This window comes from Anolis sagrei, chromosome 4 (genome assembly GCF_037176765.1).
Source record: "Anolis sagrei isolate rAnoSag1 chromosome 4, rAnoSag1.mat, whole genome shotgun sequence".
Taxonomy (NCBI): domain Eukaryota; kingdom Metazoa; phylum Chordata; class Lepidosauria; order Squamata; family Dactyloidae; genus Anolis; species Anolis sagrei.
The window spans coordinates 197,050,550-197,072,179 of record NC_090024.1 but is presented as its reverse complement, the minus strand read 5'-3'; the positions used below and the strand labels follow the sequence as shown (position 1 = coordinate 197,072,179).

General features: G+C 38.6%; 1 protein-coding gene across 1 annotated transcript in view; it reads left to right on the top strand.

Moving 5' to 3' along the window:
* The window catches only part of PLXNA2 (plexin A2), a 521,320-nt gene that overhangs the window by 352,240 nt on the left and 147,450 nt on the right, over nt 1-21,630 (top strand). Inside the window, exon 12 of the mRNA XM_060772844.2 lies at nt 491-690. Within this exon, the coding sequence (XP_060628827.2) occupies nt 491-690 (200 nt within the window). The remainder of the gene's footprint in view (nt 1-490; nt 691-21,630) is intronic.

Genomic DNA, 21,630 nt, shown 5'->3' with positions numbered 1-21,630 from the left:
AGGTGGCTAAAATTTGAAGATATTGTTTAGAAATCTGGATGGGGTAGTACTATAGAATGCCTACATTTTAGGCCTTGTCATGTATGGATTCTGTAACAAAACATGAGCCTGGGAAAATCTTCAATCTTGGAAAAGGAAGATTCACCAGGCACCATATAACAAAAAGAATATGATTATTATGGTTTTTAAACTCCAAAGAGCTAGTTGTAATCTTTAACATTTACTTTGTACAGAGGTCACCATATGACCCAAAGAAGCTTCCCTAGCCAACCAAATAATAGAGTTAGCATTGGGTTCATGGTTGGATAATAAACATATGTTGTCTAACTTCACAGGATGACTGGTAAATGGGCTAAAACAAGAATGTTAATGACTAAGTTCATACAGGAATCAGCAGAAACTTCAGTTCATACTTTCTAGCAAATGTATCTCATTTGGTTTGGCAGGATCATGCTGTTTGTCACTCACCCTCCTATTTCTATCTTTACAGTTCATCTCTACAAATGTGCAGCTCAGAGGGAAAGCTGTGGGTTGTGCCTGAAAGCAGATCAGAAATTTGAGTGTGGCTGGTGTACTGGAGAAGGAAAATGCACTTTGCGTCAGCACTGCCCTTCTCCAATTGGTGGATGGGGAAGGTGGCTTGACTGGTCAAGTAGGAATGTCAAATGCTCCAATCCACGTATCACTGAGGTAATGAAATGGGTTTTCTTCTCTCTCTTTTTTTGTTCAGTTTTTTCTTTCTTTGATTGCTCAATTACTTACTATATCTTTCTTTTGTGACACATACCAATTGTTGGTATACAAAAACTGTCTTAATGTATATAAAACATTAGATATTGTTGTCTTCACATATCTGGAAACCAAACCTCATGTGAAAAGGGTTGTGGACTCCTCTCTAATGGTTGTATATTCCAGTATTGCAAAGAGTTGGGCTAGAAGGCCCTTGTGGTCCTATCGAGCTCTCTGATTCTGTGATTATTATTACCTTTATCAGAAATCCTTTCATCAGTGAGAGCTATGAGACTATGGAATCATGGGGCTTACCCATGATGGGATTTCCACAATGGTTTCTATTTCTCAAAGAGGTTGTACCACATAGCTTCTTAGACTTTTTCAGCACCAGGCAATGTTTTATTATCATGTGAAATCAAAGGATTAGCAGAGTTGTACTGGCAGAAAGCAAATCCTGGAATCAACAAATCAGAATTTAATTTGTCAGACTCTAAATTTGTTTTCTCTCCTTCAACTCAAATGTTTTGCTTCACCCGTGAAATGTTATGGATTTGGTTGTTTTTTTTAAAAAAAATCCTAAGTGTTCTGTATCTGGTGACTTATGTTAGCCAACTTTGGGATTCGGTTGAAACACCTAAAATAATTATATATATATATATTTAGCCAGATGGTGATTTGTACTAATTTTAAAATGTTACTGTCTGTACATTCTGCAGGAGAAGCAAAAATTGTGCATTTCAAATCTGAGGAAGGCTGTCTGATTGTTGTAAAAACAAATACTGCATGGCTCTTAGTTTATTATAATCATCATTCTTTCTTACTTTTCTGTAGTATTCTTTCCATTGTGTAGATCTCGTCGTTACAAAACTGAGTCATCTCAGAAGTCATTGGAGTGATTTTGTAATATGTGAAAGCCCTGACTATTCATTAAATCTCCCTCTTTGGATCTAATTACATATGGGTTATACCTCCTGATTGGGAGGGAGGGACAGTCAGTCAATGCCATTTTGTGACATTTCTTCATGCATATTGGACAAAAAAATATTTCATGAATAGAAGCTTTCTCATAATTTGCTCCTATTAATTCCATTTTCATCCTTTCAGTGTGCTCAAGATGTCATATGTAGATATGAATTGACTCAATTTATACTCAACTCTGTGAGAGATATGGAGTTTCTAAAGAAAGTGTGACTGGACCAAAGTCACCCAGTGAACTTCATGACTATTAAAATGCACATCTCTCTGATTTACATCCAGCAGTTTAACTACTACATCATTCTAGATCTCAGAACCAATTTTGGGTCAGCTTTGTTACATATCATTCATATCCAACATATCCCATAGGGAAAAGTTTAATTGTCTGCAGATAATCTAGGGCTTCATCCCTACATGTCATCCCAGGAATAAATTGATAGATTTTTGGCTCTAAGTAGAAATGTGTAGTCAATTCCACCCACATACATATACAGTATATGGGAAAGTAATATGTAATTGTTTGCAACTCATTTTGTCCAGCTTATTATAAAATAAGAGGAAAGAAAGAGGAAAAAATAAAGCAACATGAAACTTCTTATCAAATTGTGCAGGATCTACAGCTGGATTTTTAATGTGTGAACAGAGGAAACCAGCAGAAGCAGAAATCAAGATCTTAGTTTCCTGTGCACCCACTTTCACACACACAAGCCTGAAAAAATCTTCTAGAGGTCTATGAACATAGTTCACTTTTCCTGGACCCTGTTTTCAGGCAGCCCAGAGAAGTGATGGGGAAGCGGGTGGGGAGGAGAACAGAGGGGAGAAGAAGGGAAGGATGCTGAATTGTGATGCTGTTATCGCACTTACCTTGTGTTAAATTTAGGCTTCCTATTTTTGATATATGACTTGTATGTACTTTTATTAGCCTTGACCACCCACACTCAGTTGTCAAACTTAGCCATCAATTTGGAGGTGTCCTTTCTGCCCTTCGGCAAGCATACTAATTAGAACAAGGAAGTAATTAGTCTGTAATTGATTTCTGTGGATTGCAGGCTAGTACAGGGCAATAATCTTATGAAAACTTGAAAGCTAATAGAAAGTAAGAGTGCTAACAGCAGCTTTCTACAACATTATTAAGACAACAAACCCACCCCTGCCCCCAAAAAGCACAATCAGTGGCCTTTATACTGTTGAATTCCCGATCTGCATTTGCTTTATTCATTACAGTGATTTACAAGTTAGATACAAGTGTCCAGTTGATATCATTTCAAGTTGTTGTAAGTGCACACTTAAAAGCAGTGCCAGGGCTTATCATTGTATAAAATATCACCCAACATAAAAGATGTGTCTTCAAAAAAATCCTTGTCAAACAAGTATTTTTAAAATTTCTGTTTCATTCAAATTCAGCATATAATGGAGACTGAACCATTTCTATTTAATGTCTGGCCAAAGAACATATAAAATTAGGCATAGCTGAAACAGATTAAGCAACAAAGACATTATGAACATGTGGGAGTAGCTCCGTACCCTACGGCAGCTTTTTCCCAACCTGGTGTTCTCCAGATGTAATAATTAGACAAACATTGCCTCTTGAGTTTTGTAACCAACACATCTGGAGGGCTAGGTTAGGATAATCTGGTCTTGAGTATGTTCTTTTAATGAAGCATGCAACTTCAGTTAGGTATAATATTCAGACAGTTTGACATATTAAGAACATTGGCACTGGATATCACATGGTTAGTTTTTTGGTGTGGAGAACTGAATGAGACATGGAAGATAAAGTAGCAAAAGAAAGGCAGGGGGCAGGGGAATGTGATGAGAGATCACTTTCTATGAACTTTCTTGAGTAGATGATACTATTTTCCTAAAGGTAGGTCCTAAAGAACCCCTTCAACAAATCTAGACAAAGAGAGAGGCAATATAGTGGGTGAGCATGAACAATGGAAAAGACATTCTTCAAGGGTTTTTAGATGGGTGGCTCCAGTCCTTCCTGGAAGGTTGTACGCAGCAGGTGTTGCTGGGGACCTCCTGCTCAGCCCCACAGCCATTGTCCTGTGGGGTCCTGCAGGGCTCAGTATTGCCCCCCCCCCCCCCATGTTGTTTAACATCTACATGAAGCCGCTGGGTGAGATCATCCGGAGTTTTGGAGTTTGATGCCATCTGTACGCAGATGACATCCAACTCTATCACTCATTTCCACCAGATGCTAAGGAGGCTGTCCAAGTCCTGAACCAGTGCCTGGCTGCTGTGACGGTCTGGATGAGGGCAAGCAAATTGAAGTTGAATCCAGACAAGACAGAGGTCCTCCTGGTCAGTCACAAGACCAAACAGGTATAGGGTCGCAGCCTGTGCTGGATAGGGTCACACTCCCCTTGAAGGCACAGGTTCGCAGCTTGGGAGCTCTCTTAGATTCATCACTGACCCTGGAATCCCAGGTTGCAGTGGTGGCCAGGGGAGCATTCACACAATTAAAACTTGTGCACCAGCTGCGCCTGTACCTTGGGAAGTCAGACTTGGCAATGGTGGTCCACGCTCTCGTTACATCTAGGATAGACTACTGCAACGCACTCTACGTGGGGTTGCTTTTGAAGACTGCTCAGAAGCTTCAAATAGTCTGAGAGGCAGCCAGGTTAATAACTGGGGCGGCATACAGGGAGCATACAACTCCCATGTTACGCCAGCTCTACTGGCTGCCAGTTTGCTACTGGACACAATTCAAAGTGCTGACTTTGCCCTATAAAGCCCAAAACAGCCCCGGCCCAAATTACCTGTCTGAACGCATCTCCCTCTATGAACCATTATGGAGATTAAGATCCTCCAGGGAGGCCCTGCTTTCTGTCCCGCCATTGTCACAGGCATGATTGGTGGGGATGAGAGACAGGGCCTTCTCGGTGATTGCTCCCCTGCTATGGAACTCCCTTCCTGGTGAGATCAAGTCAGCCCCCTCCCTCCTGTCCTTTAGAAGGATGGTAAAAACATGCCTGTGTGACCAAGCTTTCGGGACAGGGCAATAAAGCAGCAATAGGAAAGATGACCGTGCCAAAATATTAGATTTGATGTGGATTACTAGGATGGTTTTAAATGGTGTGTTTTAATATTTTGATAATTTTTTAAAAAATCTTTATGTATTATATGTGAATTTGTGTCCCGGCATTGAATGTTTGCCATGTATATGCTGTGCTCCGCCCTGAGGTGAGAGGGGCGGAATATAATTTTTTAAAATAATAATAAATAATACAATAATGCACATGCATATTGCATTTATTATGGTAGCCCTTGGTTTTGACAAAAGTGTGCTCCGAGAGAAGGAGCTAGAAATTGAGAGAGAACAAAAACTCTTTAAAATTGGAGGAGATGGTTTAGGAACTCAGTTGTTATACAAACAAAGGGGGCTGATTAAGATGAGGTCTTATATTGACCATGGACTTGCAACCAAGGATAACGAATCTGAATTACGATTTTAATTATGAGATGTTTTCGATCTGTATTGGTGGCCCGATACTAAGTATGTTCATATTATGTATGTTTTATGTGTTGTATTTTGATATCGTATTTTACATTTTTAATTGATTATTGTATTTTAATAAGTTGTAAACCGCAACGAGTCGCCTCACTGGCTGAGATGTTAGCGGTATACAAGTGTATCAAATAAATAAATAAATAAATATTGGAAGGAACACTTGTTAGTTCTCAATGAACTCTACAAAATGCCCCATGATTCATTCTATGTGCATTAGCTGATAAGGCTGTCCATTAAAATTATTTCTTAAAATATCTATATCCTGTTATGTATCAAAGATTTCAGGACAGCATGCAATAAAATCAGTTCAAACAAATTGAAATAATTCAATTATTTAAAGCAGTAGATGACGATATAAACAGTTTAAACCCCATCAAACAATACAACAATTTGAAAGATTTTAGAACAGTTTAAAATCACAAATATGTGTAAATGCCATAAAATCATTTCACCCCAAAGACTTTAATAAAAACAACATGGGTTGTTGTAGGTTTTTTGGGCTATATAGCGTGTTCTAGAAGCATGCCCTTATTTGATGATGGTATAACTTCTGATTATCTGTACGAGTTATTCTTTTTATTTAAAATAAATATTTTGTTACATTATTTATTACTTCCTGATAAGAAATGTATTATATCACCTTGTCATTTATAAATTTAATTCACTTTCAAATGCTGCCTTGAAAGCTGTTGTGAAAGCTAAGCATGGGTAGATGGTACATGGAGATACCAGCCCACACTCAAAAGCACCTTCAAAGTAAGCTTTGGCTTGGTAGCTATTATCTAACCTATAGTAAATATTTTTATCAGAGGTTTAGATATGGATATAAATCTTTGCTTATTTAGCTCTCACACATGCAAGTAGTAAAATAGAAGTTTATTTTTATTGTACTTTATGAGTATGTTTTAGGGCTTTCATTGTTTTGCTATGTACAGAGGAAACCTCACAAATATAACAGAATGTTTGAAAGGACAAAATGATAAAAAAAAGAAGAAAAATCCCATTTTTAGTGTTCAAAATAATCTCACAGTGATTGAATTCCCCACCCACCCTCACCCCCTAACAAGACATCTTGATTGTGCATATTCTAAAGATAGCCATGATAACTGTTTTAGCATTAAAATATATTAAATATAACTCAGTAGCATCTTTGATATTAAATGGAATGAAGAAATTTCTAACATAAGCTTTTGTGGATACAGACTATATCATCAGATGCAAGATTTATTTGTGCAGTAAGGCACTCTCTACCTGGATGAGAAAAGCTAAGAATATTCTTTGCCTTTCTAAGGAAATAGTTACAAAAGCCAAAATATCTACATGGAACTAGGATTAAAAATGGGAGGAGAGTTTTTAAAAATTCACAAATAATATACGATGGTTCATCTTGAAATTATGAATTTTAGATTTCAAAAACCAATAATTTGGGCAGAAAGAAACTAGTCATTTTCCAAGAAGTAGCCATGTTTCCCTGCTGCAGCATAACAATGGGTTGGACAGAAATATTTTAGGGACCAGTAACACCGACCACATCAGGAGGGCATTTACTTGTTTACCATTCAATGAGGTATAATCCATCCCATGTCAGTCCTGCTATATATTGGACAAGGAGAACAGTCTCTATGTGACATTAGAAATGGAAATATCCAAAAAACAGTTGCAGTGCATTCCTGGACATACAATATTGGATTACACATCACAGTCTTCAAACAAGGAAATTGCAATGGTAGACCAGGAAAAAAGCGACATTGAATTTACAAATTCTAGTTCATAGAGGTAAGAACAAAGAAAACACAGCTCTTCCCCCCCCCCCCCCCAAATCTTGTTATCTTGTTTTTAGGGGGGCTGATTCAGAAAATTGCATTGGATCAACCACATCAGCTTTGGTTCTTATACATGGTTATCATGGTTTTCTATAGGTGAGAAGATGGTGACTGGTAGATACCATGTGTTCTGTATGTCAAAAACTAGAGTTGATAGGAGAAAACTGGTGCCATTTTTGGAATCTACATGTCAAGTATACTCAGAAACAGGGCTAAGCTCCAAAATGTGTGTTGGCCAGTGTAACTGTTGCAGTGCACATTATATTAATGAGTCCTTGCTATTGCATATATAGCGAAAGGAAACGCGTAAAAGAAAGTTTTTACCCCCCAAAGGAACTGAGGAAACGGTCACATGAGGCTCCTAAGAAAAGGTTCTGGCATTGCACATCAGGAGGGCATTTACTTGTTTACCATTCAATGAGTTATAACCCATCCCATGTCAGTCCTGTTATATATTGGACAAGGAGGACAGTCTCTATGTGTCTTGCTTGAGACAAATATGCTTAGCTAGCCCCTGTTCTTATTGCACCAAGCCTTTCTGGAAACATTTTGAGAAAGTTCAGCTTACTGCAACTGCTGGAACATAACTCCTCCCAACTTATGCATCCTCTTTCTTTGTCCATGCTCCCTTTTCTTTTTTGTTTTGTTTTTCCCATGAGAATTATGCAATTCCAAGAATTCACAATCTCACAAGTTCAGGGTTTTACTCTGTGAAGGGTTCACAGCTATTCACTTTTGTACATCTGCATTTTCAACACACCGAAGCACCGAACATTTAAAATATTGATTAAAAATAAAGATAATTTTGCAATTAAAGGTGTGTTTGTTCTGCAAAATGAAGGCGTAGTTGTGACTTGGAAGCTTTGTTCTGCAATGCACAACTTTGCACAAGTGGGAAGTTTTGCAAAATGTTTTCCAATGCACATTGCAAGTCTCATGCCCTAATGCCCTGGATTTTGGCAAGCAGATTTATTACTTTCAGATACCAAATGCTCACTGTAAAGATTTGAAAGCCCTGTATCACCTCAAAACCTCTTTGAGGATTTAGTGTAAGGTTCACTATTTGCAACCTTATGATTTCTATTACATTTTATCCCATCCTACAAGCCGCATAAATATGCTTAATACTCTAGTATTTGTATATGTTTTTATATCTGAAAAAATGAAAGGATATCAACCAAAGCTCATTCTAAAATAAAAATCAATTCATCTCAATGGTGCTACTAGGTTCCTTCACCACCACCACCACCACTACCACCACCACCACTCATTCTTCTTCTCCTTTTTATAGAACAATGTAGTATAGGTTATAAGATCAAAATGGGAAATGCTACATTGAATTAATGTAAAGTTGCTCCAGTGAGAGAAGTCTAAATTCTTATGCAACCTACATTGGTGACTCAGAACTTTCTGACTGATAGAATAAAGTTGATCTATTAGTCAGCCTTCTAAGCAAGAAGGTTTGAGCTTTGTTTCTACATTTTCCTGTTTCTTTTCTTTTCTTTTCTTTTCTTTTCTTTTCTTTGACAAATCCACAGCCCATTTCTCATCAGTTGTTCTTGAAGCAGCAGGTTATAATTAAACAGAAATAAAGTACCAATAAAAATTGAGTGCTCACAAAATAAAATTAAAATAGTTACAAATAAAACATAAACATGTACTATTAATATAATATCTTGCTTGTAAAAGACTTGCCTAAGGAAAGAAGTGTTAACAGCTAGTTTCAAATTTCTTGAAATCCTGATTGATGATGTGACTCTGAAGAAGTCTTGATCCCTATTTTCTCAACAAGTGGGAAAGAACATCAATAATAATATTGTTATTCTATTTTGTTTTGTTTTATTTCAAATGATCTGGGCTCATACCTTAAAGAACTATAAAATTAACTGACAGTCTTCATAATTTCATTTGGAAGTTGACTATTAATTAAACAAAACAAATGTTATGAATTTCTTGAACTGAATACCCGGCATTTACTAGCATGTCATGTTCTGTGCCAATTAAAGTTTTTTCAGTGGTAGTTTCATGTAGAGTGCATTACAATATTAGAAAGGAAAAATTGTCATGCCATTTAGCACAATATTTTGGTCTGTCCCCCTTTCCCAGAATGATATTAGTTGGCTTCAACTCTGGCTTCAACCTGAATGAAGGAAGATCCAAGATCAATAGACACACTGAATATCTAGTGACAGGGCATGATCCTATCCAAATCAGGCATTTTAATTATTCCTAAGGTGGGTGAAACTGGCATGTGAGAGACAATCACATGAACTGTCCACATGTGTGGACCTAGAATAGTTGTGAAAGGGCTGCCTTTCACATCAAATAGTCAACATGTTAATTCCAAGCAAGTTATTCCAAAAAGTAAGGAAATCTCAACCTCAAGTAAGATTCAGCTTAGCTATAGTTGATTCTGTTTAATAGCAGATATATAAAAGTTTTGCTTATCCCCCTGGGAAGTTTGCACAGGCACCTGGAGGCTCTGTGATCTTCAAAGGCTTGTTCTTTGTGGATCAGAACCCTCCACGGTAGGCAGAATACTGAAATTTCTTTGCTATAAAGCATCTGCTGCATCTATTATTTAATGATAAAATCTTCATTTGCATCAGTATTTTATGTTGTCTTGGCAACATATGGATCTATTGATGACACCTAGAGTGGATCCAGCCCAATTCAGGGTATGCATTTGCACTATTATAGAGACGAATGTCCTCTAAGCACTACTTCTACCCCAAATGGGGGTCCTCTTATCTCAATGTTGTGGTCACAAAACTTTAGCAACAGCATTTTTTATTAATGTCATCTAGTGATTGTTTTAGACATTTACATGAATCTGTTGTGCAGTGTTTATGGTAGACTGTACTCTAGAAGAGGGCTTCTTAAACATTTTCCACTCATGACACCTTTTCACCTAAGACTTTTTTATGTGACCCCAAATATATAGTTATATAGAATAGATATAAAAACCAAACATTTATTGATAACAAATCAGTATTTTCAAGGTTTGCTAAACAGGCTGAATTTATTTAATTATTTAAAACATTTATATACTGCTCTTGTCACCGCAAAGGGCACTCAGGGCGGAGCACAGCATATATATGGCAAGCATTCCATGCCAGAACATAAAATAACTATAAATATACACAAACACTAAAAACAGTTACATCTACTTTAAATCAGTTGTTTAAAAACATCTCAGAACACCATGCTGGCTCCAGTCAATGGAGTGGGTTTACTATTATTGGCTCATTTTCTTTTCTATGAAGTACACTTGAAGCATCTTCTACAGAGTCCACTGTAAACACTGCATGTTGTTTCTAACAGATTCGTGTAAATGTATGGTATTCAGAAACCTTTTACTGTTGCAATTTTTTGAGACCCCAGCATTGAGTGAAGGGGACCCCAGTTGGGACTGAGACACACAGTTTCAGAAGCCATGCTCTAGAGCAGTGGTTCTCAACCTGTGGGTCCCCAGGTGTTTTGGTTTACAACTCCCAGAAACCTGAGCCAGTTTACCAGAGGTAAGGATCTCTGGGAGTTGAAGGCCAAAACATCTGGGGACCCACAAGTTGAGAACCACTGTTATAAAGAAACTGCACTTCAATTAGACTTGAGTTTCAACCTAATATTGCCAAACCCAGCCAGGTACTTGAGTAAAAAGCTGCACCATCGTCTTCACTTAGAAAAGAAAAAATAATTTCTCACTTATGACAACTAAAAGTCTCTGGGTGGCTTTCAACAATGATAGCATCAAGCTGAATCATAATGCAAAGTTCAAAATACTTGACTGGACTGCAGTTGACATGGTACATACAAAATAATAGATTCAAATTTCAGAGAAAGAGATTCAACTTGGAAGAACCTCTCTGTGGTAAGATAAATTCTGCAGTGGAATAGGTTGAACCAGAATGGAGAAAACTCTTCTAGGGTTTTTCAAATACATCTCAGATAGCTACTTTTCAGGAGTGCTTTAGCTATAGATTCCTGCATGTCAGGAGGTTGAATTAAATAACTCTCGCAGTCCCACTGAGGGCAGTTCCACACATACATTAATCCCACTTCAGAGCAGGTTTAAGAAACCTGCTCCAAAGGGAGTTTAAATCCACACAGGCAGGGGGAAAATGGTATGTCCCTTTTGGCTGTCCACATGCTATCTCGAATACTTACAGCATGGCATGTGGCCATCCAAACATGCCCCCCCCCCTTGTAAAAAACTTAAAACTAAAAAGGGAAACTCACTTGGAGCCATTTGGTTTCTCTTCCTACCTGAGGGAACATACCAATGACACCCCAAAACAAAGGGGGAGCCAGGAGCGATCCCCCCCTTCATTTTGGGTGTCATTGGTGCGTTCCATCAGAAAGGAGGAGAAGCCAAATTGTCCCTGGTAACTTTCCTTTTTTATTTTTTAGGGGTTTGTGAGGGGTTGGGGGAGCGGGTTGGATCCCTTGCAGTTTTCCAGGCTGAATCAGCCTGGAAAACATGGGACTACTGTCTGGACTGCCCCCTCAAAAGTTCAGAACTTTTGAGGGAGCAGTCTATCCAGACAATCGAAGTAGTGGTTTTATCCTGCACCTTCCAAGAAGGCATGGAATAAACCCATTAACAATTACATTAGCTACAAACCAGGGTTCTCCTGGTTTGTGGCGAATGCATTCATGTTCCTCAGGGACGTCATCAGGACAACCCCCTTTTAATTATGGGAACTCACACATTAAAGGGACTGTCTGGATGGGCTCTGAAATCTTACAGCACTTCCCCATACTTCTATGGTGCTTTCCTTTTCTCTCGCCACATTGTGTAAGGCAGCTTCTTAATGCTGGTCAGCATGCCCCCACCCCCAAGTAATTGGATCTACCATCCTCCAGTTGTGGCAGTATGTCATCAACACAATTCTAGCCCCATTGTGTTGTTCTAACATTATCAGAGGCAGTGAAAATAAATATGTGATTAAAAATGACTGGATCAAGGATTCATGTTAACCTATAGTGTTGATCAACACATTGTTAGACCATTGATCTCTAATTAGTAACAAAACAAATAGGCAAGCAACCAGCTGAAAAACAGTTAATCACCAGTTATCATAATAACTTTTTCAAACTGCAAAACTTAAGTAAGCCCGAATGTTCTGTTAGCCAGCTCTGTTATCCAATGTATGCTTGTTCCTGAGGATTCATTACTTATGACTTTCATTTTCAGCAGAACTTCAGTAAATCACAGACATTATCCTGGCTGTCTGCCCGAGATTGAATTTTCCCTCTTCCTTCTGTTGCCACTAGAAACAGAATAACACTTCTCACTTTCAACCTCATTCTATGTGACACTGAGACCCACCTCCTCTGCCAACCCAATGGGTTCAGTGGGTTTTATTTGCATCCCAAGGGGGTTTGTTTCCAATTTTCATTTTTAAACCAAACCTAGAGCGTTTCCATAGATAAATAAACTTGGCTTCTCAGCATTTTATGGTAACTGGACTCACACAGATCTGAGCTTCATAATGCAAAGAACTGGAGGTCTGTAAGTCACCAGAAGCCAAATGGCCTGCAAACAAACCTCTCTTGTCAGCAAATTGTTCAGACAGATGTAACATTTCTTGAAAGCAAGAGGTTTTCTTTCCCTTCCTTAAGCTAAATGGAGAGAAAAATAATTCCTTCACCTAAGAATGCAACATCTCATAACAAATGCTGGGCAAGGGTCTCCCTCTCTTCATGCTTGGGGCTGTCATAGAAACTATCAATACTTCAAAATCTTCACTCAGTATTACGTTATTAAGACAAACATAATGTCTCAAAATGATCAAGCTTTAGACTGCTTTAGGGATCTTCATTTGGCTAGACTGAAAACCAAATAGGTCAGATGGATGAATGTTGCTATAAGCTGATGTCATAAAATTTTTATTCAACTAAAATGTACAGGGGTTTTTCTTCCAGAAATATGGACTTGAACCTTAGATAAAATGAACTTGAACCTTAGATAAAATATGTTTCTCTACCCTTGTCATACATTTCTTCATTTGGACTGCTGAAAACAGACTTTATGCAGGATCGCAATCTAGACCTTAAAACTATGCACAGATATTTGGAATTAGTAGCAATGATTGCAATGGGAGACATGCCATTTCATACCAGTGCACATATTATTTAAGCCTTGTTGATTACAAAATTCTTCTTTCTACCCTTTGAAATTTGGAACATATATTCTACCTTCCAGTTTTACCCTTTTATGTCATCAGTAATACCATCCTTGGTTAGAGCTAGTAGCTAGGAATACCATTTAATTCAGATTTCAAAACCATTTTAAAACAGGTGAGGCTGTAATCCCTGCAATTCAATTCAAGGGTAAAAAATATATAGAGGAATACACCTCCAGGGCTCATCAAGAAATGCAATTCTCCTTTTATTCATGACCATTGCCCATTTTAAAAAGATGGAGAACAACAAATGTTAAAATATTGAAAACAATAATCATTTTTGGTTTTGTAAAACCTAACAGAAACAGTGAAATGAAAGTGGCACAGGTGTGCCCCCTAGACTCTATGTGGCTAAGCAATCTTGGTTTAAAGGTTTTCAGATCCTGGTGGTAGTGATATCATTAGTTAACTCTAAGAGGAATGTATGTGTTATAATTAATACAAACTGAGTACCATTATCTAAAATGCTTAGAACCAGAAGTGGTTTGGGGATGTCAATTCCTTTTCAGATTTTGGAATATCTGTATTTGCATATGCATACATAATAAGGTATCTTGGAAATAGGTCCAAAATCTCAACATTACATTCATTTATGTTTCACTTACACCTTATACATAAAGCCTGATTTTATACAGGCTTTCTGTATAATATGAAGTTTGCGTATTTAGAACCATCAGAAAGCCAAGGTGTCACCAATCTGAGATTTTGAAATATTTTGGATTTTGAATTTCCGGATAATGAATGCTAAAACTGTAATTATAATTTTTATTGATAATTAATCACTGATGAACACAGCACAAAGGGATGTTTATATTGGAAACCAATAAGGTTACAAAATATTCCCATGGTCCATGCTTGATTACTGAAGGAAATTTTACATCTTGAAACATGTCTCTTCACCATTCCAAGAAAGAAAGAAACACTCAGGGAAAAAGAGTGAAACTGTCAAATGTAGGGGTTTTTTCCATGCAAAGTTTAAACAGTTCAGTGGAGAGGCAAGCTTTTAAAATTGTAATGAGCCAAGAGGGACTAGAGATTACAGGGATCTTGTTGACATAAAAGAAAAATCAATAATAGTGTACATGTTAACATGAAATCTTTCCTATTCATAGAGCACATCGTTGGGATCCATTCTATGTTCCCCTTGACAGCATAAATCTTTCCCTGCTGCTAGCAGCCTCAGTGATTAAATAAATTAAAAAAATCTACTTCCTTATGAACAAGTGGTGCTCTGATCTCCTATTCATTTATTTGCAGGCCTCATTAATATAACATCACTGCAACAAACAGCTAACGGGGTTTGTAGGGGGGAACAGTGTCAGGCTGAATAATGGAGTCACTCTGCTGAGATAACAATTAGGTTTGGAATGTACTATCAGCTAAGACAGAGACAAGGAGTGATCATGCTAGGCTGATGAACTAGCGCTGTGGATGAGCCAAGCTCCTGCTGGGCTTGCAGACTGGGATGTAGCTTGCTATAAATATGATCATGGAAAGAAAAGTGTTGCTTTTGTGAAATTACAAATCCTCCTTTTTCTTCTTCTCAAATATAGTTCTATTGTGCTTCATATTATTGTGATCTTACTTGACTTGTTCGGGTTCTTCCCCAGATAGGTTTATTCATTTTAATATTTGTATTTTGGTTTTTAATTATATTGTATTGGTTTTATTGTGAGCTGCTTTAAGTCTCTTTTTAGAGAGAGGAAGTAGGAAGCAAACAACAACAACAAAAACAACAATGTATTCACAGCAGATCACAATATTAGGTAAAAGAGCCAGCCCTCCTTACATGGTTGACATGGGGTGAGTCCAGCAATGAAAGCTTTCCACTGTTCCCCCTGAAGTCTCTGACTGTTTCCCGCTGCTTGAGGACAACATTGTGGATGCCACAAAACTTAGCCGGGGATCTCTAAATAAGGCTACTTTCTTGGGTATAGTGGTGACATCTTTCAGTTTTCACCATTGAAATAAGATGCTGCTCCCATCTCAGCTGGCTTGTTCTGGAATGAATTGTCCTGGATGAAGCAGAAAGTGTCTTGGGCAATCCTGGGTGTATTATTATTTATATTATAAGGTGCTCAAAGCAAAACACAAAAATACCATTCTAAACTAATGGGGACTGCATATGAATGTCAGCCAAGTGTGGACTCATCTCTACACAGGTCTAATAACCTGTGCTCATTGTGTATTAGCTGTCTTCACAACATTATCACACTTCCAGTAGGTAGTGGAAGAGTCTGGCAATGCTTTAGAATGTGCTTGAAACTCTGAAGCAGCCCTGCGGCTTTGGTGCAGTGTAGACAGCAGGATCAGGTCCAACTTAGACCCATCCACATGAGCTACCACCACCATCCTCTTTTCCCTGTGTTCATCAGTGGCAGGAAAAGGGAACAGACCAGGTCCTGTCAATACCATTGCTGCTTCTAGACCATTACTCCTAGCCATTATCCCCCAAGACCTCAGGTTCAAGACTGGCCCAAGATTAACTGGCCAATACAAATGAAAATTTTGTTGGCGTGGTGTAAGGATTATGATAAGTGCAGAATTGGCAGCAGTATTTCAGTCTTGTCTTTTTTCATTATATCTTTCTTTTATTTTTATTCTTTTTATATATATTGCTCATTTATGTGAGGTGATGTAAAAAGTGGTTGATAACAATGTGAAAAGTAAAAGGAAGAGTCTCAGCTCATTCAGAACCACCCATACCAATCTGGAATCATGGAGGTGGAAGAGACCACATGGGGCATCTAGCCCAACCCCCTGCCATGCAGGAAAAACAGAATTAAAGTACCCCTGACAGGTGGTCATCCAGTCTCTGTTTAAAAGCCTCCAAGGAAGGAGCTTCCACCACACTCTGAGACAAAGAGTTCAATTTCTGAACAGCTCTTAAAATCAAAAAGTTCTTCCTAATGTTCAGGTGGATTCTCCTTTCCTCAAATATGAACCCATTACTATTTTCCAGGGCAGTAGAAAACAAGCTTGCTCCCTCTTCCTTAGGACATCCTTTCAGATATTTATACATGGCTTCTCTTCTGCAGGCTAAACATGCCCAGCTTTTTAAAATGCTCCTCATAGGGCATGATCTCCAGACCTTTGATCATTTTAGTTGCCCTCCTCTGGACACCTTCCATCTTTTCAATATCTCTTTTAAACTGTGGTGCCCACAGTATTCCAGTTCTAGTTTAGTCATTTCTGTTCTCTCTGCTAAAGATACTCCTCACAGACTCCAATGATCCTCTCTAGACAGTTTTTGCCAGTGTCTCCAAGATGTGAGAAAACATTCTAGTGCATGGGGAACCTCTTCTTGATGTTAAGGGTGGTGGTGCCAGAAAAAGCTCAATACATATTCCACATAAACCTTTGTTGCTGCTCACGATGCTTCTTGCATTCTCAATTAGTGATACAAAATTCCAAGTTTGTAGCTTTTCACCCCCCTGTTTCCTAACAAGTAGTGTGATACTAAGCATCAACATGTGTTCCCACATGCTTAAGTAAAAGGCACAGGTATGCTGAACTGACATGATCAATAGGTAGTCACATACCACCATGTAACTTTGGGACAGTGGCATTGCTGTGAACTTCATTCCTGATACTGCACAGTGAACAATGTTGTGGATGAGGGGACAATTTGATGTCCGTTATGAATAAAGACCAGAGGTTAAGTAGCTTGGTGTGATATGCCAATTTTTGGCATGTGTAGGGTATGAAGTCCATCCTCTCACAAACCCTCTTGCTGATTCCTCCCCTCCATGTAGTATGAGATGTGATGGCCTACTGCAAACTGTATCTGTGGTACTTTGACAATCAGCTAAGGGTGGTGTTCATTAATGGGTTGTCACTGATAGGTATCACAGGGGAAAATTAAGTTTGGTATATACTTTGGCATTCCCTTTTGGTAAAGCATTTGGGCTCTGGAATAGCCTCTTTAGGTCCTGTGACCTGGTGTGTGTGTGTGAAGGGGTTGACATTTGTGGCTGACCTGGGAGTATGTTCTCCCTTATAATGACCTGGGACTTTATACTCTGGGTTTGTCTTCCAGAAAATGACTGGCCAAGTTGAGCAGCACATAGCACTGGATTGCCCTTGAGGTCAGATATTTCACCAACAGAAGGCTGAAAAGGTAGTCACAGGTTGAGATCTGGTCTCAGATAGACCCACAACAGGTTACTCCCCACTCATCCCTAGGCAAAACTCACTTAAATAGGCTATAGATAAAATGAAGTAGCCTTTGTTTTAGCCTCATTCTTCGTGTCTGGTCTCATTATTTCATGGTTAGTCATCAAATGCTTTGTAGGAAGGAGGATTAGAAGTCCACATAGATTATAATTGTAATGCTGGCCGTGATTCTACTGTGGATGCCAATACCTTTCCCATCCCATCACCCAAATCAAACATTGATATGACACATTTCATAACCATTTTTTCTACCGACCTTTAGTGGCAAAATGCCACATGGAATTTCAGCTTTTCACATCACTTATCTCAACTGTAGGAAAAGCTTTGCTGTAGACAGTGTAGTAAGAAGATGGCCACTTTAAGAGTGGTACGCATTCATAGCATGAGCAGATGCTTGAGATTCCATTGTACAATTAGACTATGTATCATTCTCCTGGCATCAATGTAAAGGGTGGGTGCAAAAGTGAATGCTTTTTTGTAGGGTCTTGTTTAGGACCCCACTGACATGGCAGGTGGTTTTGGCCTGGTCCACTTTTATTTATAGGGGCCAATGTAACTGGATCTTTTCAGTCTTTGCTGCCTTCTGTGATCATAACTGAATTTTCCCAGCTGTAATTAATTGAATGCATCTGTTCTGACCCTGCGGCGGCATTGTGACACAGTTCCTTCAAAACTGTTCAATTAGTGGCCACTAAAATCTAGGTCGAATTGGAAGTCTGGTTTGGGTATTTTCCAGGTCAGAACATTTGGAAAATGAAAAAGGCAAGATTGCCTTGCTTGACATTGTAGTCAGGTTTTGTTGACTCAAGTTAGGTAGGAAATGTTATTAGCATTGTAAAAAAAATAGCAAACAGTGGTTTTTCTTAGGAGGGGCAAAGCGCCTCATCTTGTCAATGCAAATGCAACAGCAAATGCATTTTAAAAAATAACATGCAATTGTAAGGGAAATAACTGTCAAGAATTGTGAACCATTGTATATGGGTGACTTGTAAACATTAGCAGAAGCAGACCTTCAACAGTGTTTAGTGGAATATAATACAATTTGATTTTTGTATCGTATCTTTGGTAGAAACATGATGCTTTGCAAAGGGAAATAATACAAAGGGAAAGAGAAATGATACTACAGAGTGTGAGTTTCAGAAAGCGTAGTACAAGATGTTACACAGTGAATAGATGAAAGTTTTTAGTCCAGGAGCTGAGAGCATGGAGGAGGATGGGAATTCAGTCGAAGGAGGGAAAACAAGGACCTTTAGAATGCAGTGCAGTCCTGTAGAGGAACAGAATGGTGCTAGTACAGTTAACAATTTCTTCTAACAGTGTTTTTTTTTTTGGGGGGGGGGGGGAGGCAACAAATGGTATGGCTTTAAGAATTACAAAATAAGCAGGAGCGAACTGAAAAGAATTAAGAAGTACATGTGAAAAAGGAAAGATTGGGGAGAGGAAACCGATACAGAAGACTTACATTACAAGATGTTATTGAAGAATCTCTTCTCCGATGGAACCAGAGAGCTCAGACACAGAAAAAAGGAGCTTTTCATTGGGTTATAAGTGGAAGAAGTTTAGGCAAAGATTCTGAGGCTGAGACTCCAGTGCATTCTCCAGTGGTCCAGTAATGCCTTCATCACACAGGGCTTTTTTAAGCATCCTAAGATGCTTCCCCACCAGTCCAGCAATGAATGGGCACACTGCCCATCATTCAGCATTGCTGGAGTTCCATTGGAGGCCCTGCCCACAACCAAAGTGGACGCATTGTAGGAAACTTCCCTCTGAACACAGGAGCCTGCCACAGATCTGCAAAGCTTCAGTGACATTTCCCCCATGTGATGGGGGATACAACACCATGAGGGAAAGGCACAGAGGTGACGGATTTGCCCCACTGTCCCTCAGTTCACTGGTGAAGTGGGATGCTTTGCCTGGCTAATGTGATAAGGTCTTTAGATAATTTTAGACTCTGGATTCAAGGAGCTTAATTGAATTTTTAAAAAGATAATAAATACTGTATGTACTATGTTGTTTATTTCAAACTGTGGGTAAGCCAACCTTGTTGCATTTGATGCCCTGCTTGCTGCTGCTGCTGCTGCTGCTGCTGCTGCTGCTGCTGCTGCTGCTTCTTCTTCTTCTTCTTCTTCTTCTTCTTCTTCTTCTTTTGTAACACTGAGACCTTAAGTCAAACTCAAAGTCCAACCTTGAGAACAGCACAGGTATTCCCTCATCTAATTTCAGCTGTGTGGAATTGGATTTTTTTTCCTTAGTGCTAAGAGATATTCACTCTGCATATAATCAGTGGATAGTGACGCAACACGTCTGTCTCAACATATCTAAGAAATCAACAACTATGTAAAACTAGTATATATTAAAATCCATCAATTTAGAAATAATCTCTATAAGCATATCAAAAGAGACTTTTTTTTACTTCTTTTTAAACATTTAAAACTATTTTAAGATTCAAATAATGGAGGACTTTAAAAGTAATAAACAATATTTTGTACTTTGCCCTGAATTAACTGACATTAGGGTAATTTTAATACTGGTGTTATATTATTACTCCTAGATGTACCAATCTGGCTGCCATGTTTTGAACTAAATCAAGTTTCCAAACTTAGTACAGAAGTAGCCCAATGTACAGAACATTGCAGGCATCAACCAACATTGTTTTCTGATTTTTATGACATGGCACTTTATAAAGCTATCTTGTGCCAACATGCTACAGAATTGCAACTCAAGTCATATTATTACATAGAATTTAAGCCATGGTAAGCTGCAATGTATCAGAGCATGATGTGCCAACATGATAACTTACTATGGCTCAAAACTGTGAAAACTACTGTTGAGATGGTTCTGGGAATTGCCCCTAGATTTTAAAAGCACAATTAATGAATAAGGGGTTTGCCAGCTAGTACTGCAAACCACTAACAGAAGCCAGAAATTTATACCATATGTTCTCCTGCCTGGTGCCCTTTGGTTGTTAAGCCTATAACAAAATACTGAGCATTCCAGTTGGAAATGGCTGTTGAATGAATACCCTTTCCTAGGCAGGGAGCTGAAGTGGCTATGACAGAGGCATGCTATAATTAGGCAACCTATGAAGTAAACCCCCTCATTCTAGTATTTCAAAAAGACATTTAAGGAGGTGCAAATGCCTTGCTCCCTAATAAAATGTGGTATTTAACATTCAAAGCTTGTCCAGAGTGGAGCTTAATGAAGTTCTCCAAAGTAACTGTCAAACTATTTAAGGTTACTAGCTTTTAGAAGTTTATAAAAAGGAACCCAGCATAAGTTTCCCAGTAGAGGTTTCTGCTACTAACAACCAACTACAGCTTCCCACCAGATTTTTTTCGTGCTCCGCAAGAGTAGGTCCAGAAGGTGCCTCCCATGACTGGGCAGTTGTCAGAGCATGATTGAGAAGCTGAGACCCACATGTTGGGCTGGGAAAGATTACAGCACATGATGCAGTCCCATTGCTTCCAAGTGCATAGAACATATGTGCAATTTGCAAATGAAATGCAATATGGGGTTGAACAAAGACTAAGAAGGGTGATGAGATTGTTTGGAATGCCTCTGAACGATATGTTGTGCATTAATCTCACATTGGCATGAATTTAGCACACACATCTGGTCTACAACATCTGCCCGAGAAGCAGGTGGCATTTGGCACAGCTGTGGGAAGCACTGTGTTTAAACTCATATTAAAATAATGATCCACTGCAATGGGATCAAATTATGTCAGGATGGAAAGTGCAAAAACCTAGCAAGTTAATCTTTAACCTTATGCCATCACATTTGTATGAGGACCCATAGCAAGTTCTTGCCTACTTCATTATTTCCTTCCTTGCCTTGCCTTCTTGGTGTCTCCTCTCCTGTTGAAATGTCTATAGTAAAGTCTTTGTGTGTGTATCTGTGTGTGTTCCTTGCTTATTATACAGCTGTATCTTAAATAATAATGCACAAATCAACATTCATTCATTACAAATGCCTCATGCTCTGGGCAGATTAAAGATAAGCACATCTGCATATACACACTAAGACAGTCACAGGCATACATATTCAAGGATAGCATCATTCTCTCAGAACAACTCAATTTATACAAAAGCAGGTCTGGAATGGTCCAATAATTGAAATAATGCAGACGCATGTGACAGTAAAGGGAAATGCACTACATTTAGGGGTGAATGAAATCCACACTACCTATAGTTAGGAAGCTAATCTGTCATAGTCAGAA